Here is a 25,419-nt window from a genome sequence, read left to right as displayed (position 1 = left end):
GATCACCCAAAGCTGAAACCTGGCAGAACCTGACTTACCTTAGGGATAGGAAATCAGGAATGCTGACAGAACCTGCATATTTGAAGCAACCCATCTAGGGCTGCCACAAATCTACCTCATAGCCTACTAAATACATCAGGAGCAAACCTCAAGTCAGGATTATCTTTTTACTCATACTCCTGTGATGACCTAGTATCTTAAAAGTAGCTGCCACCCTGAGATGGACAGCCAGTAGCTGAAATGCTGAGAAGCACCTGCCCAGTGCCACAACCAGCTTTGTTTCCCTAAGTTATCATAAACCACATGGTAGGAAAAGTAGAGGAAAATACAATATTGAGCTAAAAGCAAGTAGGTTTTCTGTGAAAAGAATTGGAGCAACTGTAACTGCATTTTCATGTTTTCAGATGCTGATCTGAGACTGCTTCAGATGTTAAGAGAGTACTAATGAGAGGACACCCAAAACCAGCAATATTCCCCAACCTATCTAAAGCCTTAGTGCAAACACTGTTACAAGCACATGCAAAAATATCTGTCATTCACTGTTGGTCTTTCTATCTCTTTTTAGGAATGGCTCACTAAGCAGATTAAAGGTGTTGCCCCTGTGACTGCTTACCAATTACAATTACACACCACTAATAACATGAGAAATTAAACATTCCCTGAATGAGATCCAATGTTGTGGATTATACATGGGAGTTTATACCTGCACTTGAGAAGATACACTGAAATATGTGGCATTACAAGCTCTTTGCCCCTGGTGCAAGATGGACAGGATGAGGCTAAGAGCATGCAACCCACCATGAGAACACACAAATTATTGTCCTGAAAACGACAGCTATGGGTGTCCATTTTGAAGAGAAGTATTCTGTTCCTTTCACAACCTCTGTCCTGTCCCACTCAGAAGCCCCACATCAAGCAAAGACTGGGCTTCAATGCAGTTCTCCATAATAGCATAGATAAAAAGCACGATCCTTAGAAAACAGTAGTTCATGTGCTTCATGAACGTCAGGACCTGGTGGAACAGGAATGTCAGAGGTCAACCAGTCAAGTGCAGGGAAGACAAAATCATCGTCCTGCAGTGTTGGCTATTCTCTGCTTTAGGTCTGTAGTGAGCATTGGGCAGTATCTAAATCAGAGCATCCCTGCAGGAGCTCCAAGGACCCAGGCAGCTAGCTGCAGATTATAGAAATTACACTCTCTGCTCAACTAGAGAATTGGTCCTTGCTGTCTCAAAACCCAGTGTAAAGCCCTAAACACAACACCATTCTTTCCCCACATGTGCCTGCTGTCTAGCTAGCTGGAAAGAAGGGGATTTTTGTCCCACACAACTCCAAGAAGTCCCTCAGAGCCCTCATTCCACCTTCCCCATGTGTAATCAATGTACTCAAGCCTTGCAGGTCGGCTCCTGAGTTTGGCCCTTTATGAATAGATCACTATGCTGGCTGCTTCCAGACGTACACAGCCAGTTGTATGTGGTGGAGAATTGTAAGCAAGGGCAGGAATGCTTATTTGGCAGCCTTTCCCAGCCTCTGAGTGTCTACTGACTTCTTTTTCTTTTTTTTCTTTTTTTTTTTATGTCTCTGTCACCTAATTTTTAAGTCAGGTTTTGATCTTCTCTGCCAACATAAATCAGAAAGAGAGTCACTCCAGACTGACATCAAGTGGGCATGTGCAAGCTTCAGAGTGCTGTGTCCAACCATCTGCACATCTTGCAGCAGATGGGAGCTGGGATCAGTGACCACACATTTCAACCTGCTGCTTCACCCCTTGGGATCAGCTGAAGCCTGTTCCCTGTCTGTTAAGTCAGCAGCCAGGTGAGAGAAGACAGGTCACACTGGTGAAGTAAAAAAACAACTAAGAAGCCCTGTTATTTATATACAACCTGCATGCTCTCACCCACTCGTTCTACATATATATATATATATTATCTTGCTTCTCCAATTAAAACACATTACTTAAGGAGAATATAATATTTCATGCTGAAGAGTAAATTGGAAAGCTGTGGTTTTCATTTACATGAGTTAAACCCACAAGGGACAGCTGGAATGGCAGTTACAATTAGGCAACCCATTAGGATGCATTAGATGACATTAACCCAAGACCTCTCAGGTCCACCACAAAGCCGCCAGGCTGCAAGGCAGTTTAAGAGCAACCTAGAGCTTTCTGGTGACACTCATGTTCAGTGAAAACTTTGGAAGGGAGTTATTTTCCCTCTCCGTGACATGGCACATGGTCAGTGTTGCTGCTTCTAGACTACAGGGGCTTGGCACTTCTTTTAAAGCCTTTATAAGGCTTGAAATCAAATGCTGCTACAACCCTTTCACTTCAACAGAAAAGTATTCCAGAAATGCTATGCAAAATGCACCAGCAAGCATAGCCAGACAAGGGTGTAACCAATCAGACTCCATTCCCAAATACTGCTTATTCATCCTTCCCATGAGTGGTTGTTAAGATTGGAAATTATCCATCTTCCTGGTAAAGAAAGAAATAAAAATATACTGAGGCATCAAGTCATTGAAGTGCTACACAAGCACTACTGCTTTTGCAGTATCTACCATGGCTGCTTATCTAGGCTGTGATTTTTCTCCTGGGATACAGCTTCATGAGTCATCAAAGACTGACCATGAAACACCATTCAAGTATTAAAAGACTCATAGGAAGCTTGAAATGAACTTAAACAGCAGAGTGTCTGCAACTCGGAGTACCTCCAGAGATTTCACTCACATAATAACTGAATTATTAGCTAAAGAAAGAGAAGTGTGTGGAAAAATGAAGCCACTTGCTTGTATGTGGCTAGAATTCTACAGGGATTAAGAAGACATTTAAAAATACCAAATTTTTCCAAACATCTTCTTAGTTATGAGAAGAGACTTGCCAATTGGAGATCATGAATGCTTTAAGGGAAAACAATCATTTACAACTAGATGCATTGCTGAGACATGTTTGAAGCCCCAGAGACCCAATCCAGTCTCGCTTGCATCACACTACCTGATCCTCTTGAAATCACCAGCAAGCTCCTGTTTGTAAAGCTGCAGAAAATCAGTCATAGCTTTTCACAAAAATGCTGAGTTGTCCATGTCAAGAAAATTATAGAAAGTCAGGCTATGGGCAGGAGGGGGAGAGGGTTAGAAAAAGAGAGCATTGTTTATGGAACATGAAAAGCTCCAGCGACACAATATATGGAATTCGGAGGGAAACAGGCCCTCCTTTCTTTCTGTACAATTCAAATAATTCCAATGGCAGACTGGATATTCCCCAAAACTAGTTAAAAAAGCACAGGGCTGTCAAAGCAATTTAGAAAGGGAAAGCTGAAGTAAACATGGTGACTTTTTTTAAGCCTTAATGCTTGGAAGACCTGAATGTTACCCTACCTAGTGTATGCTTTCCATAGAACAGAAAGAAGTAATAGCTGGATACGCAGCCCAGTGCACAGAAAAGGTGTGGAAGTACCCCTAGAAAAAATCTCATCTCAAGCATGATAACACACACCCCTAACTCTAACCCTATCTAGGTGGTTCTAGGTTCTGATTAAGGAAAAAAAATCCTTATGAAGTCCTATTGCTGACTTGGAGTTGTTGTCTTCATTACTGAGACTCTCCTACTCAACCAGGATATTTTAAAAATATCAAAACAGACAAACAGTTTTTATTGCTTTCATGCTTCTGCACTCATGAAGATGGGGATTTATCATAAAAAGTTGTACTTTCCATAACTCTATTCTTCTTGCTACTGTTTTACCTCCTTACTGCTGCTCCAAGTCGGAACCAACCCCTGAATTTGAGGGACTCTTTGGACCTCTAATTTCAGGGAAAACCTTGTGCAAAGCATATGTAGGACACTATTCTCCTTTGCTATGGAAAGATGGTTTCCAGCATTTTCCATTATTCGGTTTTCACCAAGAAAAAGAGAGGTAACATAATTTCCACCTATAATTTTTATTTATATGTATATACATGAAATTGCGATTAGATTATTGTACGTATAATCTTGAATAATTGGATCTAAACACATAAGAATAATGTAATCACAAGACCTCTATTCAGCATGGTCTACAGCAATTACACCCAGTAAAACTGCTTGGTTTATATATAAACTTTTTTCCTCTAAATGCGTCTGTTCTTTAAAATATCATTTTTACAGAGTTTGTATCAAACTCAAGAAAGGCTGCACACTTTGCTAATTCTGAAAGATAATGAATTCTAGGTCTTTCTCACTTACCATTAGAAAGACTTACTACCTGGTGAGCAATCTTACCAGGATTCAACTTGTTTAAATGTCTATGTTAATGGATGACCTGAAACATAAAAAAGTCAGTCTGCTTTTCTCTTGCACAAAGCTTATCATCTAACTCTGGATTGGTGTGTTTGAAGGAATGGGGTTTGCTTTGTTACTTTTCTGAACTGTCTAGTGTGGTTTTGACTGAGAAGGTAAGAATCCCAGCAACAAACTGCATCTATGTAGTCTGAGCTGCCTGCTGTACTTCCTAAAGAATATGAGAATAAACTGGAGTATTGGAATCAAGGAACTAACCAACAATTCCTTTAATCTTGGAATAGAAAATTTTCGTCGATAGTTTTAATTATACTCAGGCAGACAACATGTTGCTGTTGGGTTTGGGGGGTAATTCCACTTTAGAACAGATTTGATTAATTGTTTCCATCAGAGGACAACTTGAAAATATTTCTAGCTTTTAATTAGCAGGTTGGCAGCCTCACTCTTAACTGTTTCTCAAATAACTCTGCATGTTGAGGTTTAGAATAAATTATTTTGACATGAGCACGATGTGCACTGTAGAGCTCCTGACAGCCACGAGGTGTCTCTAGGAACTGTCCCAGAAGGGGTGTGAATCCCGGTTAACCAACTAGACAAAACCTGAAATTCATTCTCTGCAGAAGCCTGGTTTTTGTCTGCACTTGGAAAAACTTTAATAAATTACTCCTAAAAGAGAGAGCATGATCTTGTCTATCAAATAACTGCACAGTACTAGAACTAGAGAAAATATATTTACAGAGTTGAAGAATAGTAAAACAAGGGTCTACATCTGGAAGCAGTAAAGGAAAACCTTAAATATGTTAGGAAAAAGTTCCAACAGTGGAAGTCACTTAGACAAAGGAATACGTTGCTAGTTGAGAATGCATGAGGCAACGCTAGGAAGAGGTGCTTCAGAGATGAATTTTGAGTTTTATCATAACAACACTATTTGGCTGTGTCATCAAGAGCATTAAAACCCAAGCTGATTCTCAGAACTTGAAATCTCATAATCCAAAACCTACATCTGCACTTGGGCAGCAGCACAGCACACAGTGAATGCTCTCTGCACAGAGCAAGTGGTCAGGACCTAGAATACTGCTGAAATAGAGTAAACAGTGCCTTTGTCAGGGAGGGGTCATTGTCCTGATAGTCACTGTGTCCAAGGAATTAGCCAAAATGGACTTTACTGACTGAATCACTTAAACATTACTCTGCACTAACCAGTCAAACCAAAATAGGTATAACCGAATGGGAAATTGTTACAGATATACAGATTCAGGAATTGTTTAGAACCAAACAGCAAAGCCAAACAAGAATTGCAAGCAGGAGGTTGAACTTTCGACTCAAAAGCTGAACTAGGCAGCTCATCTTAGTGATAGAAAGAGGACATTTCTTAGGAGAAAAGAAAAAGATGAAGCCTCCAAGTTCAAACCATGACCACCTCTTCTGACTGTCCCCTCAAGTGAAAGGTTAAGTTGGTCGTCTGGTGAGCTGCAAGAGATGCAAACCCAGTATTACGTGACAGCTTATGCGGCCTGCATGTATGTGATTTTTATTTCTGAAATGAACTTCAAGCTAAGACAATCCAAGAGAGATCTCCTTGATGAAATGTTGAGGTGTAACTGCCATGTCCTACTTCCCATGTCATTCAACTCTACTTCAAGAATTTCAATGACCATGCACAGCATGACACTGATGTGAGCAGAGACCTGACCTGCGGCAAATCAGGCATAATTACACATTAAGTAAGCTGTAAATGCTATTACTCTCCTGACATCTCTAAAGAATTTTCTATATTCAACAGAGGTAAAGTTATCCTATTTCAAACAGTCAAGCATCCTGGAGCTGTGTTAAAGACCTCCTACCAAGGAGGCACAGGAGGACTTTCTTCTTTCTTCTTCCTTAGCAAGTTTACCCAAAGATGCTACAAGATTTACATTTCTGTTGGTATCTACAGTTCAGTGGTGAAAAACAATAATATCTCAATAAAAAGTTACAAATTTAGCCTGTTCTATCTTTAATGTGTTGTTGCACACTAATAGCACAGAAATTTCCAACTGGGTCACTCATCAGGTTGTTCTTTTGCTGATGAGACTCATGGGTTTTTCTAACTTCTCTTAAAATTTGAAATTGAAACATTTCAAGGAATGTTTCTTTCCTCAAATACAAAAAAAATTACATGAGCACTGCTTTTATTAAAAAAAAAAAAGGCATTTTCCAAAAATAAATAGTTCTAATATCTTGCCCATCTTGTACGCAGAGAACTGAAACACAAAAGGCCACGTCAGGATTGTCTCTGAGGGCCCAGAAAACTCCTGCCTCCTCCTAATAGAGCTCTCCTGATAAGTCTGGAATAGTGCATGTAGAGCTCATGGAGTCCAGCTGGCCTAGAATGCTTCATGGATCATGGACAGGTATATCCCACATATGGAGAATGAGAAGAAGAAATAGTGAGGGGCTACTGCTATTTCAGAGCCTCATATACCCACCAAGGCTTTGTCTCATCCCACAGAATTTTCAGACACTTCAAGTTTATTCTCCCTGGACTCTGCATACTCCAAGCTGCATCCAGCTGCTGCTGAAGGGGCAGTGAAGTGTGTGCTGCACACCAGGCAGAGAAGCCACAGGAGGTGACAGGAGTCTGGCACAACTGTCCCCATTTTCCACTACCTCTGCCCTGCAGTGTTGTCCATTGCACCCCACCCCTACATGTTGAACTGTCAAGTCCTTGCCTTGAGGTAGCCACTCTCCGCTGCAGCAGATTCCAGTGGCAATTGCCAGGTTGTGCCATGGATGGCTGGAGGCACCATGGGATGAGAGACACCAGCAGTGTGTATGGGACAGCCCAAAAGGAACCACAGAGCCTCAGTGTTGCTCACTGGCCACACCAAATGCCAGCCTCTGCCTAGTGCAGCAGGCTCCCAAGAAAGGACTAAAGTTTGAGCAAACACAATGGCACACCTTACATTCCGACAAGCTGAGGTAGCCCAAGTCAGCTGAAAACACCTCATACACTTCAATTCTCTGTTTTAGACTTGGACAACCCTTCGCTCTTCAGAGACTCCTCAGAAAGTGTCATGAATTACACCTCAAATGCACAGGGCACATGGGCATCAACATTAGTCTTCTCTCAAACCAGGAGTCCTATTCAGGGCTGCCTGCCAAACTACTGGATAAACCTGGTCATCCCTGAGGAATATAAGCTCTTGTGAAGAGGAGGAGAACTGGACAAAGATGACTAAGGACATACTCTTCCATTGATCCCAAATGTGGGGAATTCAAAGGGCTTCAGACAAGAGGAAAGGTGCATTTGATGAAATAAAACCAGTATTTTTACTGTTTTGATAAGCACAATGGATGATAAAAGATCTTGGAAGGCATTAACTCTACTTCACACTGGAGTGCTGTTGAAGCCAGCATGGCAAGAGACTATAACTCTGTAAACATGTGTTGCGTATTAGATTTTGATCTGGCAGCTTGCCTTAATTTTGTTTTTTTTAAAGACTCCAGCTAGTTCCAAATACACTTCCATGTTTGTGTTCCAGCAGAAGAGCAAAAGGCAGAATGCTTGAGCGACCGGGACAAAATAATGCACTGGACTATAAGTTCATTTAAAAAAAAAAAAGCCTCCATTAGTATTGGCACATTAGAAAGAGAATGACAAAAATATCAGCAAATTCCTTTTTCTATCCCTTTCTCCAAGTTCTTTGTTTTTTCCAGTGTACGTTTCACAGCTGCTGAGAACTGTAACTATTTTCGTCTCTTCTATCTGAACTATCAATATGGACAGAAGTGAAAAAAGGACAGCTTTCCAGAAAATTTTGTGACTCCCAACTCCTCACCAAAAAAGCAGCCCACAAAGCATCCTCTGAATAGCAATTAGCTTGGGTCCCTGTAGGTGCAGACGAAGAAATTCTTTTGAGAAGCGTTTCAGTCTGCTCAGGATTGAGAGTTCCAGTTCATATAAACAAACACTGCTACAAGAGGCAAAGTTGATATGGATTTATGCAAGGAATGTATAGACTGAATAAGCAATTTGATAATTAATGGAGTTGACAGGCACTTTTGAATAGTACTCAAGTATGTGTAGACTGAATGATTTCATATACAAGCTGAACCAAAGACAGTATTAATTTTTAACCCATTTTATACCTAATCACTCAGATGAAGGAAACATATGCATTTTTTTTCTCTTGGGTATTAGTTCTGACCTCCCAAAACCTGACTATCGGTACATAAATCCTTTGCACTTAGTAGTATTGCACATAACAGATCCATAGATGTCTTGTACAGGCTGATTTTTTCTTAAAGACTCTTTGAAGAATGAACTTTCTGGGTATTGATTACTTCTTTTATGTCCCACAGCTTAAATGAAGCAGTTTTGCTCTTAACAAAGAGCTGAGAGCTTTGTTGCATGACTTCAGGGAATTCCTGAAGAGCCCCTCATGACTAAAAGAAAATTTCTTTTATTACTGGCTTCCAAGCAAGCCAAACCACTGCTCCTACAAGCCCAGCTGCAGAAACTGAAGATGCTTAGTAAAGTCTTGAGCAAAGCGCTGTCCCACCTGGCAGGAGATGATAGTAATTTATTGTGCATGGAAGACATTGTGACATTTTGAACTGCACAGGGAGAATGGAGCAGTAATATAACTGCTCCCACACAGGAATGAGATACTCAATGTTTTTTCAGTCTGGAACAGGTTCAGGGATGATGCCTTGATCTGTTTCACACTTTACCTCTCTTAGGATCAGGAAACAGGCTTTACATTTGCTTTACATTCTCATACCCTAAACAACAGAATAATCTTCTAAAGGTTGTGTCCACAGAAACCACCTATGGAAACAAGATTTGGTCAGTCTTTCCTTATCCCACACTCTCTTTCTCCTTTAGTGACAAAATCAAAAGAAGGATGTGGCAATTTCAGTTCAAAACTGGGCAGAAAGACAACCAAGACAACCATCTTCCATGGCCTCCATAAAGGCATTGAAAGATCAGAAGGAACTACTTGGAAACACATTGTCTCCAGTCACTGAAGCTGCAGATAATTGGAAAATATCTATTGAGTGACCCCAGTTCTCCAGCAAACGGTAGATGAACTGTCAAATGCAGTTAGATTTGAGGTGCTTCAGGCCTATTATTCTGTCCAGCTCAACAGCAGACGCCTAGGAAAGTATATATTAAATATATCCTTTGTTAAAAGCCTTGTAGATGGGGCAGAATTCTGGCAGCCTGCTGGGAACCCAGCAGCAAGTCAACTTGCTATGACTGCTCAAACATCAAATGACACAGTGCTGCCTGCTAAGTGCCCCTGCTCCAACTCTGGCTGCAGCTGCCTTTGAAGAAAGGTGCAATGCCTTCAGCATAGATGTACATGCCGAATAAAGTCTTTTAAAGCACGTGAGAAAGAGAACTGTCATCAAAATGTACCGAGCAATTACGGGTTGAAGGTTGAACTATTATTGCTTCATGCCCTCCCATTCCCCTCCCCACCAGGGCGGGAAGAAAGGGGGAGGATTATTCATTTGTATTCAAGCACTTCATTAATGTTTATAAGAGAATCCAAACACACAAGCAAAACAAGAACGAAACACTCGCGCCAGACGTGTGATGCGATAAATGTCACTGGAGCAAATATTTAGATCTGTTTACAGAGAGGCCATTAAGTCCTTTTTGAAAAGCTGTGCAGTGTTGTGGCTTGGTCTCTGCCTAGCAGCTCCAGCATAAACACATGGAAGATGGCTAAGTCTCTCTCTCTCATTTTGTTATGACATCTGGAAACCTAAGGAGGTTGGGAGAAGCCAACTGGCTGCCCTACTGTGATGTCTAGCGAGAGGGTCTGCCTGTTGAATGATGGCAGGACACGCAAAGTGGAACTGCTGAGTTCTCCAGCTTGTGCCAAAATCAGTGCATTTTCAACACAACAATCCCTCAACAAAGGTTGTTACAACACACAAGCCCTTGGTTCATTGCTAATGATGCAAGTCTATGCTCTCTGCCATTTTTCAAGACCATTTGTATTTGAAAAAATCAATTCCTTTAGGGACTAAAATAGCAAAGATGGTGGAGCCACTCTGTTCACCAGGGATGAAGATCTGTCCCATAGTCCCTTGCCCAAAGAGCTGTAAGTTCTGGAGTTCACAATCAGGCTGGACTTCTCCAGATGTCCCCTTCACATCACCATCTCATCAACTCCAGTCCCTCCGCATACAAATATTTATTTTTCTAAAAGTATAAAATAAGTTGAAAGGTGAAAGAGAAATTTATAGAGGGAAAAATCATTGTCTTAGCCCCAGATGTAGTAATGTAATTGGGATATTTCAGCCTCTGAAGTGATGCCTCAGTCTCCAACTGTAAGGCCTACAGGTATAAAATTGTCTGTGTTTTGTATACAAAGACTCAGGATTCCTTATCCACATGCCCAGCTTGCTTCCCTTCTGTTTGGAAGGAATGGTGCTCAGGCCACACAGAGGTACAGGACTCTGCAGAGTGACCTCAAATGGTGCTGGCTGAATCAAAACACTTTTAGTTTTCCTCCTGACTTAGTGAGTTTAGTTCACTTTTTTTCATGGCATCAAAAATTCAACATGAAATCACAAGTAACTCTACTCAGTCTAGTTTTTAAGCCTATCAAAATCACAAATAAATTAGAAGAATATTGACTAACATTTATTTTCTCCCTCATTTTCTTAATAAATTATTTGTCTACATGAAACTCCTTTCTGCATAAACCAGCAGGAAAGCCACCTTGCCTGGTTTCAAAATATACAGTTTTGGGTTCCCAGTACAAGGATTGCCAACTTGTTTGATGTGTTTTAACGGGAACTACACTGAGCTTTGCCCCAGAGAACAGAGGAACAGGTGCCAAGTCTTCTGGGATTCTCCCATAGTTATATTCCAAGTTGTACCCTCAGGTCTAAGTACTCTTGGGAAAACACACTTCTTCTTTCCCTGACTGATAATGATGGATTATTGATGTGACAGTTGCTAAACTTGTTGTTCTCTTAAAAAGCGTAAGAAGATTGTGATACTTTGTGTTTTAGAAGAACATAAAAATTCATGCAACCACTCAGCTGAACAGTAAATAAACATTGGTTGTCCCTACTGTGAAACAGGGATTAAACTTTTCAGACTTAAGCATCCAAGAGAATTTTTTTTTACTGCTGGAGTTTTCCTTTCTAACTAGTGTCCCTGATTAATTCTAGCAGAAAATGCGCAACACCTTAGTGGCTTGCTCTAAAACCATGGTCCCTTCCAAAATGCTACACTCAGCTGTTTTTGCTGTTTTATACTGCTCTTAATATACCAGACTCATCCGGAGTGCCAGGCTTCAAAACATTGTCAGTAGCATGCCAAACATCCACAGGGAAGAGAGAGGAATCCCTTCCCCTACTCTTGTTCAGCTACCTCCTGCTTTGGAGCTAACCCTTGGGTTATTTATGTTGCGTGACCTTGAGATAAATGGCATTTGGCAGGCCGCCGGATGACTTTGTGTTTCAAATCAAACATTCTCAGTTTCTCCCATACTGACAATGGGAATAATTCCTGCATGCTTTTTTGGGGGTGGTGGTTCCCATCTCATTGCCTGCCATGGAGTTCTTTGGTAGCTACGTCAGGGTTGGTGAACTTTAGCTTGACTTTCTTGTTAGACTCAAGTACGAAGTGGTGTGTGTGGTTTCTTCTGTGGTTTGGTGTGTGTGTGTGTGTGTGTGTATTTTCTCTTTGTCCCAGAGTGTCTGCACTGCTGGTATTGGAGCTACAATTGTTCTATATATAAAGGAAAGATCCCTTGAATGATCTGCCAAACGCTTTATCTGTGAACAATCTTTGTCTGTACTTGCTTTGCCGTTAACCAGTTTTGTCTCTACTCCATAATGGCTGGAGCTGCTTTGCCTTAACTGATATGTATCAAAGAGAACTGCTAAAATTAACTGCTCATGAACTGTGTCCAGGATGTTAGATTAACTCATGTGGAATCCTTCAGTGAACAAACTGATTTATGATGTGTTATGACATTGTTATTTGATGTGTTGCACAACAACTCAATTTTAAAAAATGAAGAGCGCTCCATTAATAAGAGATAAATCTTTCCAGTGTAATTCAAATGAATCTGCAACAACTTTAGAGAGAATGTGATAAGGGATCTTGTGTGGGTTTAGTGATTGTGTTTTGCATTCTTAGGAATATCTTCCACTGGGATCTCTTTGTCAGTAATCACAAAACCAATCCAAAATATGCCAAAATACAACACCTTTTGGGAGATTTTAGCTCTTTGTGCTTCCTGAAATACAAAAGGGATCTTAGTAGGATCAATCACCACTACAAGTGATTCCCAAAAACTAATACTTCCAGCTTTCAGACTGTATAACTGCATCAATGATTCTTGCTTTCCACTTCAGAGCTATAGTGGATGCACCTCTACAGGGTACATCCATTCCAAGCTTATTCAGCCACAGTTAACACACAGAAAGTGCTCAGAGCAGTCAGTTTTCATTTCATTTTCAGGAAAAAAAGCCCATCTTTATACATTTAGATATAAATTGAGTATGTTTTTAAAGCAAGCACTATTCCATTACTGGAATGTGAACCAGTGCAAATGCTGACCTTAAATTACAAAGTTCCTAGAGTGTGTTTAAGATGACTACATGTTAAAGGCTCAGATCTCTCTGGATAACCAGCTTCAACAAAAATTCCTTTGAAAGCAAGCTTGAGTTATACACTGTACAATATGTCTCATTTCACAGCCAAGTCAATCAAGTTAATAAAGAAAATCCTCTCTGGCCTCACACAATTAGCTGGGTAAAAAACTGGCCAATGCCAGTCAGCAGACAGGGACAAGCTGATCCATAAAGCTGGACAGGTTTCATGCCTGCAAAGGCCTGTTGCCTCGAGCCTCTGAACATCTTGCCACCAAACACCTGGATTATTTCAGGATGGTATAACCTGGTCTCATGGACTGAGGAGGCATTTTCTCATTGGCATTCTGGTACTGGAAAGGAGAAATGCTGAAGGAGCTGAACTGCACCCCAGTTGTTTGAAGGCTAAGCCATATAAAAATTGATTTGGCCAAAACTTTGCATTTGAAACTTGACTTTGATCACTTCTGGTTGTTAGTGAGTTATCTTCTCCAGCAGGGAGACAATAAGCTTTATTGAGAATGTTCTTTCTAGCTTTTTCCTGTCTTAATTAGGAAATTCATTATTAAAAAGAAGGGTTTTTTGTATCATTAACTCTTATGAAAACAATATTTTTAGGCTTTTTCTGCACACTTACACCTCTCCTGCCTCTGTGATATCCCAAAAATAAAGAATTACCTCAGCTTGAAAGCAAACTACAGGTTAGTATCCCATTTGACACCCAGTATGCCAGGACCAGTTCCTCTGATGGTGTAGGGCTTAACATTTTCACAATTAATAGAGCTGTGATTATTTTACCAGTGCTTTAGAACCAACAAGACACACTGGGAGACGTCTCATCACGCTTCCTTCTGGCATAACATTTATCTCAGAGATCATTTCTAAAACTGTAAATCAATCACATGCCAGGAATATAAAGACTTTCAAAAATTTGGGCTTGTTTCTCAAATCACCCTTTTGCCCTCTCCCTCTCTGCTGACTCTGCAAACTCCTGCACTGTGAGCAGTTGGTCTTACATTTAAATAAATATTCCCCATCACTATTATGCTGTCACCTGTAATAGGAAAAGGCTGCAAGAAATCAAAGGAGAGCTAAGTTTGTGCAGTGGCAGAAAGCGTACAGAGAATAATCAGTCTTCATTGTGATTGTTAACAAAAGTGAGGGAGCCTAATGGAGACCTTGGATTTAGTACAGTCTCTAAATATTGAGGGGATACTTTCAAGACACAGAACCGCCTACTTGAAAGAAATACTTTTCCTGTGTTCCTCATAACTTGACTTTTATTAAAATGGAAAGAGGTTAGAAAATAACTGTAAGATTTGTTTCCTTTTTCTCATTCCTTGGCTCACTAAGGAAGTCTGATGAATATTGCTTTGCTCTATAAAGGCAGCTTCTTCTCTGTTTTACGTATTGAAGATATCTGTGTCTCCCAACAAGTGCCCCAATTGGAAGAGTTAGGGTAGAAGCAGCAAGCAATTTAGGGGAAACTTAAAGCATTTGTTGCTATTTTCTTAATTATGTTGATACAACAAACAGTAAACTGCCTATGACTGAATTCCTAGCTTTTTATCCCATCCTAGCTAACTCAAATTTTGTAGGTATACCCAAACATGAAGAATCTCTGGACTGGAATTCATGTGGAAGGCTTTGTAACTTCCACACTAACTGAGCCTAGGAAAAGAATAAATCAGATTTGTTTCTTTTTCTTTTTTTACAATCCATTCTCTATGTCCTACTAGTATTTTTCTCTATGTGCTATTAGGAGTTTCTGGGGATGGTTCAGTGTTTTCCCTGGCTTCAAGGAACTCTCTGGAATGGGTACAACACACAGGATTCAGTCTGTCACTTCTAACACTGCTACCCACTGGCATAGGCTGCAATCCTGATTTTGAGGAAGTTAGGAATAAAACTCACTTTTGACATCTGCAAGACTCCTCAGCACTGCTGCAGTGCCTGGACAGAGGTGATCAGCAGTGGTCCACTGATAATAAATCTAATTACAATATTTCAGGGATGATGATTTCTTCAAGCCTAACTGACCTATGGGAGTCTATGTATGATGAGAAATGGGGTGTCCAGGACTATGCTAAATCACCCTCAGAGTGGAAAATCTTGGGTCTTTGATCTGATTCAAACTAAAAATAGTTTTTCTAATGAGCTTCCTCAAGTCATACAACATCCATTTCAAAATGCTAAGCACATGGTTTTAATTTAAAGTTTTTACCAAGTTCCATTTATATTGTGCTAGAAGTCCTGAAATGACTTGCACCAGAAGCTCTGAAATATTGGAAATCCAAATGTGAAGGACTGCTGTTGGAATAAGTGGTGATAAAAGCAGCAAACCTGAGTGTCAATTCCTGCTTGAGCTTCTGACAGGTATTAACCAGGTCATTTTTCATTCTCCATGCCTTTAAATGACAATTAGATCAATAAACAGTAACAATTATACAAGGTTGTATTGTTCTCTTGAGCATCAGAAAAAGCAAATTCATGGAGGTGTTGAGACACCATAAGTACCGGTTGTTGTGATGGTTACAAGCAGTCTTACAGTCTAGTTGCATGTCTGTTCCCACTCTGTACAGGGTATAGTCTTGCTCCAATTCCAGCCCAAGATTTGAGGTATAAAATTTAAACACTGATATCTGCAGTTTTAAGCTCTGCAGGCACCAGTTTAATTTCTGGTGTCTCAAGCAAGATGGAAACTATAATGCTTTTGGGATTACAGAAGGAGTATTAAGTTTAAAAATTGTTGCAATGTTCAGAAAAAAAGTCTTAGTAATTGCAACCTAGAAATAATTTGAGAGCTTAACAAAGATACTGAAATTTTGTCATCAATCCACAGTCCTTTCTTCAGATTTTAAGTATAGTGGCATCAAGCATCTATCTGTACTGGTTGTCTGCTTGGAAGGGGGATTTGGGAAAGTGTGAGAATACAAGGCAGATATGTTTCCTTGCAAAATGGGGCTCTTCTAACACTGACCCTTCAAAATTAAAACCAATGAAATTTCTAAAATGCCAGTCATTGCTGAAAAATCTCCATTTTTGTGCTGCAACCTGAAAACTGTCCTCTGAGGATGTCAGGTTACAGTCCTTCATCCAAGCAGGCAGGGAACCTCACTAATAAGACCAAAAGATGAAAGAAATCACACAAAGTTCCCATGGCTCAAGCAGTAACACTGTGATTTCTTCTGCCTTTTACCTGTCTCATCAACTCCTAACGACAGTGAAAAGATTAATAAGGGTTTGCAGTATAAAGCATAGCACAGGGGAAACCTGCTATTTTACAGTATGTCCCTCTGAAGTCCCTAAATATGCTTTGCCAAGAGCCCTGCCACTGATCTCCTCTCTGCAGGAGTGCAAGGTGAGTGAGTGCCCTTGTTTAAGATCTTTTCTGGCCTTTGCAATCCAGGAACCTCTGACTCGCCCGAATGATGTGGGCTGGCTTTATAACGTGGATTGCTACTCACTAGGGAGCTGAGGGGAGGCTGTTAAAGACTTTCTGAGCACTGTAGGTTGCACTATACTTCAAGTGGAGGATTTTAAGGTCAATGGTTCATTCTGTTTATAAGCAAAGCACTCTGGGCCCGGAGGAGGATCCTGACTGCTGTTGCAACAGCACCACAAAATGACAGCAAATAACAAACAGATTGAAAATCATCACTGTGAAAATACCATTTACTAAACAGGGGCTAACCCAGTACCTACTGGGTTAGCAGCTCTGAGGTGGCAAACACACACAGGAAAAATGGCACAATTCTGCTATTTGACTTGTATGTAATAGTGAAGTTAAGCTGCCCCAGGTACAGTAGGGAGGCCCTTAAGTATCTGTCAGACTATTTTCTGGGAATTTTTCCCTTTCAGGACCCATCTTACAAAGATGCAATTCCTACCTAATAGCAAGCACAGGCAGCACCCTTAATTTTGCAAAAAAATCAATCAGCAGAATCCTCCAGACCAGCTCATGGGAGGCAGGTACACCTGCCTTGGGCTTGGATGTTACCAAGGGAGGTGTGAAGGATCAGAGGGAAAGGAAGGGCTCATACCTGACCTGTTGTACAAACACTTCTGGCAGTTATATACACAATAAATAAAACAGATTAATTGCCAGCTGCCCCTTGAGCCATCATTAGTGACTGGTTGTTTCCTTAATAGGCATCAAATACCTGAGTGAGCCTTCCAAGAGGCTGTGGGGCAGGAGCACACAGTCACTGGCTGTACAGAGCAACACCAACATGTGGGTACAGCTATAAAAGGTCAGCTGCTGATCCTTTCAGGTGTTACTGCCACTACTGTAGTTTTAATACTTGCATTGTTTCATCCTCAACAGCTCCCCTGGTGAAAACATAAAGCAGCTCCCACTAGTATTTAAAGATAATTAAATGGAATGATTTCTATTTTTGCTGTATGAATTTCTACCCCAAGGTTAATTTTGCTGGGGGAATTTTTTTACCCTCATGTAAAAGGGGATGAAGGGAGTGGTAGTTTAACAAAAGCCAGCAAGCTGAAAACTATGTGCACTATATATAGCTATAGGAAATCAAACCCTTTAACATTTCTTTCAAGAACATTCAGCAATCAAAAGAGGTGATGCTGTTTTTGATGACTCCTGCTCTCTTCACAAAGCCTGAAATTCTATAAAAGCAAGAAAGTGCCATTTCTACCAGGCAAAAACCACTTTTATTTCAAAAATTAAAAAACAAAATCAGCAATACTCCCTCATATAAACTATACAGACTATCATAAGTCAGCTAGCTCTGAAATTGAGCCCTTTAATTCAGTTCAGAAAACTCTGAGCCCAGATATTTCATTAGGGCAATAAGTACATTTCTCTTGAAGTAGTTACACTGCTCCTGTCAGCTTGGACAATCCCAGCTTTGTGATCACAGAAATGTTGCATTTTTCAAGGGGATAGGGCAGATTGAAGAGAGAGTCCAAGATATGGCCCTGCCTGTATATTACTGTGTATATTACTGTTTTGCCACTGAAGGTCCAGTTTCGAGGCTGCAGAGCTGTCACGGACCAAACATGATGGACCACCCATCGGCCTTTTATTAACCAGCACTTGTTCCCTCCTCTAATCCTATCACCAGAGTAATCAAAGCTGCCATGTCCCAGGGTTTGATGGAACAGCAGGACCTGGGAAATGAAGACTGATTTTGTTAACAAAGTAATTCCTGCCCCATGAATTCTGTCTCATTGGTAGAAAGCAGGAGATGAGGCTTATTTGTGCACAGAATGAGGTGGCAAAGAAATGAAAGGGGGAGAATGGTGAAGTGTGAAGTTTAATCTGGCACAGTCTGAGCCTTCTTTCTTTGAGGCTGTCTCTGATCCAATCAACACTGGTTTGATATTTAACATCTCCCCCTGCAGTTGGAAATGATACCAGCCGGAGGAGACCAGAGTCAGGGCTTCCCAAACAGCTAAAGGGGAGAGAAGGGCTGCTGGCAGCTCCTCACCAGCCTGACAGCTTCCCCACCAAGAGGCTGGCAGGAAGCTGGACCCCAACACAAAATTTCCCCTACAAACCTTGCGATTCAGGGCATCTGCTACGAGCTAATGCAGACTGTCCCTGAGGAGAGCAAGTTTGGGATGGGATGGGATGGGGAAGGGATTTCAGTTCTAATGTGGAGGAAGGGCTGTGAACACTGTCTGGGCCTGCAGATCCTGCTGAGAAACAGGACCAAACACAAGCAAGAGATGCCACCCACCTCCCCAGGGAACAGCAGTTTGGGTAGAGGAGTAAGACCTTCCCCTTACTGACTATACAGACCTTCAGTGGGGACGCTGCAATCACTCCAGGATGATGGGGGTTCCACAACAGCCCTGAGCCATCAGGGAGGATGCACCAGCTGCAGGAGCCACCATCACAATTCTCCTTACTCCAGTAAAGAGCCTGGGGAAAGCTTCCCATCATAGGCCCACATGAGGGTCCCAAAGAGGAGAGAGAGCTCAGCCCTATTCCCAGCTGGCCCTCAGAAGACACATGGATGAGTCCTCACAGGCAGTAGTGGGTGCAGTGCCTCAGCCAGGATTCCACAAGAAGGCCTGGAATGTCATCTGCCCCTCACCGGTTCTCAGCCCTGGCCAACTTGATTTTGCCCTTTCCTGGCCACTCTCTACATAAACATCAGTGCTGTCAGACAGACTTGTCTTCTTCCTCTTCTTCACTTACCTCAGCTTTTTCTGTTCCACCTTCCATGAAAACCCTGAAACTTCAAATAGCAAGAAGCAGTAAAATTTCAACCTGACCCAAACCTGCCATGAACTCCCCTGCTTCCAGGCTCCCAACACTGCCTTCTGCTGGGATTCAGCCACCTTGACACTAGCTCAGCCATACACAGGGCCCGGACTTTGAGTGACCAGCAGCTGCCAGAGTCCCAGGAGGTGGGACAACACTTCCCCCCAGGATCCAAGCAGGAGAGCAGCTGGTCTGCAGGAGGCAGGAGGATGGCAGTGATGTGGAAAAGCAGCAGGAAATACTGTGCAAGGGTTTCACGGGGAACAGAGCATCAAACTACAGGGGTTTACAATAGAAAACAATGCTCCCTTGCCCTACCTGCAGGAGCTGGCTCTCCAGGAAGCAGGTAATTATATGAGCCACCTTAATCTTTTTATCCGGCTAAAACAATCAACATTTCAAAGCCACGCACAGAACGTTTCAAAGATTGTTCCTGGTCAAAAATGCAAGTGTATCCACTTTCTTTCAGAGCAGATCAAAACCAAGTACCACACCGGGACCACTCCTAGATTTCCTCCTCCTCACAGTATCAGATTAACAGATTTGGTGTATGTAGTCAGATTAAATATTTGCAGTAGCACAAAGCTGCCTTTGAGGAGAAGAAGTAGGGGGAAAAAAAGCTTTTTTTGTCTTTTTTTTTAAATTTGCTTAGGGCAAAAATACTGGACTTTGGGGATGTGGGAAACAAAAGCATTGACATGATTCAGCAAGGCACAGTCCTAAAACCTGAATTCTGAATGCAGAAATAATGTGTAGTGTTCCTGTAATAGTAATGCTGAAAACAGGTAAAAAACCGCTGATGCCCTTAGCAGATTTGGGACTATAATTTATCACAGATGTTCTCATCAAACTGTGCAAACACCCTGCGAGACAAAAGCTGCTCAATTTCTGATTTCCATTTTTAGTGTGTTTTAATTACGTATTGCTTAAGGAAGGCTCCAAGACCTGGAATTGGGAGGTGAAACCTTGCAATAGTAATCCACTCCGCTAAATTAGCACAGTAATACACCAAGCAGTAGGACTGCCAGACAGTGTGATAACATTACAAATTACTATTGTTAAACAACTAGCCAGGTGTCAGGATGCATGGAAATCTAGAGGAAGCAAGAAAATAAATATCTTGTTTGTTTTAAGTTTGTCTCCTGTTGTTCTGGTGGCCTAGTTCCTAGAAAAAGCTTCAGTCTAGGAAAATTCCTCCTGAACACTGATCTATTTTAGCAACTTTGTCAATTCTCTCTAAAAATTAAAATGGAATGTATTATTTTAAGCAGCATAAATGTTTTGCATAAGTGACTGTCATTTGCTTGCCAATAGCAGTAATACCTTCACTGTTCTTTTTTAGATTGCTTTTGGAGCAAAATGAATGGGAAATTTTTGTTTCTATTTAAAAGTTGGACAGAGAAACAATTATGGTTAAGGGCAGCAGTGAGTTTTGTACTCTGTTCCTTTTCCTTTCTCTGTTGCTCACTCTCTCTTAAAATAAAAAAATGTAGTATGATTCACATTTAAAAGGCTTCCAAGTGGTACATTTTTAACCTGGTGTTTTCATGTGCTTGATTTTAACTGCCATTTTTGATTGAATACAACCAAATACTACAGGATGTCTGGAATGGTTAATTATTTTTACCTCACCTTAAAGAAGGGGCTCAACAGACAGGATAGGCACTTAAACCTTTCAGACAAAATAGTGTAAAATGAATCCCTTGATTTGGATGTGTGTTAAATAATGCAAAAGTCCTGAGGAGCTTTCTTTTAATTATTTTTGTTGATAAACAAGAAAATACATTCAAAAGTGTATGTAACAAATCTTCTCTGAAGGCTGTACACAGAGTTAAGACTCCTAGTTGAAATATCAGATGAACCAAATATTAGTGAAAGCCAGATTTTTTCCCCTTCATATAGTTCCTACTGGACTTCAGGGGAGCAGGGGGTGAAGGCACTCTAAGGACATTTTAATCACACTGAAGGTTACTCCTTTATTCCTTATTCCCTCACATCACCAAGAATTTTTTTGGTCGAAGTAGGACAGTAAGATAAGGTCAGAAATAGACCGATCCGAAACTAATGACAAAAAGCAGGTTAAAAATGAACTATCATAGCAGTAACTGACACCATCTTAAATCTCCCCAGGATTATTTGTTTTCTTCCAGACACATTCATTTCCTCAGTTTCTAGTAAATCTCATTTCACATAAACAGTTCCACAAAGCAAAGTCAATAGCTGTTACTGTGTTCCTCATTAATCCACTGAAATGAAATAGATCTCATGGCTTAGCATTTGGTTGTTTAAAGTTAAATCCATTGAAAGAATTCCGGAGTCCAGTTACACCAATAACTTTTGTTTCTTAATCTACATCCTTTTCTGTTTGCTGAAATTTACCTGCTCTAAAATGAAATAAACCCATGCATATTGCACACTTAATTTCTCCCAGAACAAGGGCAACATGAGCCACTTCGTTTTGACCCGGAGTGACCACTAAAAAGACAACTGACAGTTTGCATGTACTTAAATCAAGTTGAACAATGTCAAAATTACTATGTTCATTGTTCATGCTTCATCCTCTTCCTGACAAGTACCACAGAGCTGCTTTACTTCAAAACAAACAAATAAGCAAAAAAATCACTTTTTACCCAGCTCCGGGACAGCATCAGTTTTCCTCACAAGTGGCAAGCAAGTAGACACACACATTTCACACCTGGACATTTGCCTCTCAAATAAATGATACATGTGATACACATGTATATACACATGTATAATTTTTATATCCGTGATGTGCGTGGCAGCACTCTCTAGGCACATCACGGGGGTTCTGCAGGCAGCACGGATCGGCATGATGGAGAAAAGCTGCCGAGCCCCACGAGTGATCACCCCACTGCAGCAGGCTTGGGGTTCACCCCCAGCAACTGACGGAAGCGCGAGGAGAACGCCCCCCATATCCTGGGATAAGACACGAGGCCCAGCAGCCTCCTTACCTGGGAGAAGTTGAGCCCGTTCAGCGGGTGACACTGCTCCTCCACCCGCTCCACCGCACCCGTCTTCTTCTTCATCCTCTCGGCCTCCTGGGCGAGGTAGAGATCGAGCACCGGCACCCCTCTGGAGCGGATGTCCGTCTCCGTCAAGGAGTTCACCATGAGCATCACCCAGACGGGCCTCTTGCGCTCCCAGTTCCCGGCGATGGCGTTGAAGAGGTAGTCGGCGTAGAGCCCTTTGCCCCGCTGGTCCGGGGTCATCCAGTGGGGCAGCATCAGCTTGATGTAGTCCAGGTGGCGCTTGAGGCGGCGGTACAGCTCCCGGGGCAGCACGTCCTGCAGGTTCTCCCCGTGCGGCAGCATCTGGCAGCTGGCCAGCCCCGAGATGGTGTAGGGGTCCGTCAGGTCCAGCTCGAAGTAGACGCTGGAGCTGGCGTGGAAAGCGGCCTTGGAGTTGTCAGGGATGAAGTCCCAAACTCGCGTGTAGGGCACGTGGATGGTGCCGAAGAGATAAGCGGGGGGGTCACGGCGAATGGTCCAGAGGAAGGAGTTGAGCTCTCCTTGCTGCGGGGAAGAACAGAGGGGCTGGTCAGTGATGGAGGGGCACAAAGCAAGGAGACGGCGATGCCACCCTCAGGGCTGCCCGCCGGGCAGGAGGAGCGGGCTTCCCGCTTCCCCCTCTCCTCGCACCAGCCCCACGCGGGCTCGCAGCGAGCAAAGCCCACGGGCACCATGAGGCCCGCGTGGGGCTGGGGTCCCGCGGGCAGTCCCGGTTCGCCGCGGGGGACGCGCGGGGCAGCGCCGCCACACCTGTGGGGGACCTGTGGGGCCACGCGCGCCCGCGTGCGCTGGGCGGGGGGGGTCCCCCGCGCGCCCCCGTCCCGCCCGCGCCCCGCGGCCCCCGCGCGCCCCGCGGACACGCGCGCATCCCCCGCGGGCCGGCGCGCCCCCGGCCCGGCCCGGCCCGGCCCGGCTCACCGAGCGGGGCAGGTCGCACTGCCCCGTGTCCATCTGCTCCCGCCGGGCCGCGGCGTCGGGCAGGAACCCCCCGAAGACGAAGCAGATCAGCGTCAGGTTGAGTTGCATCCCGCTTCCTCTCGGTCTCCTCTCTCTCCTTCCCAGATGAGCCTTTTTGGATTTCTAGGATCTTTTTTTTTTCCTCCCCCCTCCTCCTGCTCTTCCCCCTTTTTTTTTTTTTTTTTTAGCCTTTTTTTTTTTTTTTTTTTTTTATTCAAACAAACTTTGCCAGTCCCATCTGCATCTGACAAGTGCAGGGGGAAGGACTGGCTGCCCCCTCCCTCCCATGCTCTCCCCCCTCCCGCCCTTTCCCACCCCCACCCCCTCTGGCTCCGGGCTTGTCAGAGGCGCTGGATGCTTTGGGAAGGACGGTTCTCATCGCCAGCCTCCGCCATGCTTTGGTGTTGCAGACCGGAGACGCTCCTTCCCGCCCCGCCGCTTCGGGAGGAGGTTGGGAGGAGAGGGGCGGGGGGGAGAAGAGGGGGGAAAGGGTGGGGGGAAGAGCAGCCAGAAAGTAAAAAAGTTTAAAACCACGGGTTTTTTTGAGTATTTTTTTTCTTTAATTCGGCGGTCGAGAAGGGGGTCCCGCGGCGCCCTGCGGAAGACGGGCGGTGCTCGGGCCCCGCACCCCGGCCCCGCTCCGCGCTCCCCGCTCCGGAGGCCGGACGCGCGCGCCGGCGGAAAGTTCCGCGCAGCCGCCCCGGCCCGCCCGCGCCTCCCGCCGCCAGCGGCCGCCGCCAGGGGGCGATGGCGCCGCGGCTGAGGGGCGGCGGCGCTTCCCCGGCGCCCGCCCGTCCCGCGGCACCTGCGCGGCGCCTCCCGCGCCTGAAACAGAAGTGCCGACGTCCCCAAACTCCATCCACTGACACAGTCCGTGCGACGGGGCTTGTCACGGGCAGGAAGCGAGGGCAGCCGCTCCCCGGGGGATGCCCTGGGGCGCCCCGCTGAGCCCCGCGGGCTGCGCGGAGCCGCGCGCTCAGGACGTGTCCGGCTTTCCCCGGCCCCTCCGAGCCCGGCGGGGAGCGCACAAGGACGGGGCCCTGCAGGGCGCGGGCAGCGCCGTACCTCAGCTGTCCCCACCGGGACCCCTGCCTCTGAGCTTCCCAGGAGGATGGAAGGAAGGGAACTCGTGTAGTTTTCAAACATGCATCATTAGCGATCCAGCTTCCGCTTGGACCGAAAAGCCTCAGCAATACGACCTGAGGTGAATCTTGGTGACGGGAGCACTTCCAGGATCCCTGGGCGTCTGGAGCCCTCTGTGGAGGTCGTTGCAGGAGGCGTTTGAGTTCAGCAGCTCCAACTCACAGGCTTAACCGTGTTTTTAAAGAGTTTCAGAGCAGAGGACAGGCTGAAAGGGCCTGTCACTGTCACATGCCAGAACTGCCTCTCCAGATCCATTCTGGGCAGGGATGGGAATCAGGATGCCGGACATCGCCCATTCTCCCTGCAGGACGCTGCCCAGCCCCGGGTATCACCCTCATCCTCCTGTGTGCAGCAGAGCCGATCTGTGTCCTGGCTTGCCCATCACCTCCCCGATGGTAAACCCTGTCCAAAACTGGGAAGTTCCTCACTGTAAATATAAAGGCCAAAACTACCAAAATTTATACGATGAAATGCAGTCATTACTATTATGATGCACAGAGCCAGCAGAGTTTTGCCAAGGACAGTGACAGACTCGGGCCCACCTGGATGTAAATGTGGCTTCCTGAGAGCCCCATGGAGACTGTGAGGGACACTGATTGCTGTGGTGACTGATGGACCAAAGCAGCCCCTCAGGTGGCTGAAAGGCATTTTGGAACCACTGTGTGTGCATCCACTGCACGCTGCTCCTGGCAGGAGAGCATCCTCCTCACTACAGTGCTGGAACTAGCAGCTCCTTTCTAAGTAATGCCACTCATCCTCTTCTCTAACTTCCTGATCTCCCAGACAAATAAAAATCGGGTGGACTAAGGGACTGGGTTTTCCTCATTGTGTTTCTAGTTCTTTAATATTTCAAATAAAGATTCGATTTTCTGGTTCCACCCTGAGGGATATGGTTCAGATAAGGGAAAAATAGAGAGGAACAGAGAGGCAGAAGGATTTTTAGCATACAGGGTGTCCCATCGCTGCAGCGCAGGATGGTCCAGTGAGACAACCGAGTCATGGCTGGGTGCTGGAGTCACCTGTGGCTCTGTGCTGTTGGGATATGGAGTGGTAGCAGCTGTGTGTGTGTTGCTTTGTAGGCAGTCATTGCTCTTGTGCCCTCCCCACCAACTCATTTCCCTGGCGTTGTGGTGTGATGGCACAATCCCACAAGGATGGGGAGGGCAG

The 25,419-nt window shown here is 43.9% G+C and overlaps 1 protein-coding gene across 1 annotated transcript in view; it reads right to left on the bottom strand.

Annotated features, from left to right (window-relative positions):
- The window catches only part of TRABD2B (TraB domain containing 2B), a 265,256-nt gene extending 241,683 nt beyond the window's left edge, over positions 1-23,573 (bottom strand). Inside the window, exons 1-2 of the mRNA XM_021529047.3 lie at positions 23,071-23,573; positions 22,096-22,656 (exon numbers count right to left, since the gene is read on the bottom strand). Of these exons, the coding sequence (XP_021384722.2) occupies positions 22,096-22,656; positions 23,071-23,178 (669 nt within the window). The 5' untranslated portion in view covers positions 23,179-23,573. The remainder of the gene's footprint in view (positions 1-22,095; positions 22,657-23,070) is intronic.
- Positions 23,574-25,419: the final 1,846 nt, after the last annotated feature.

The sequence above is a fragment of the Lonchura striata genome, chromosome 8 (assembly GCF_050655825.1).
Source record: "Lonchura striata isolate lonStrDom1 chromosome 8, ASM5065582v1, whole genome shotgun sequence".
NCBI lineage: Eukaryota > Metazoa > Chordata > Aves > Passeriformes > Estrildidae > Lonchura > Lonchura striata.
This window is presented reverse-complemented; position numbering and strand designations above follow the sequence as displayed.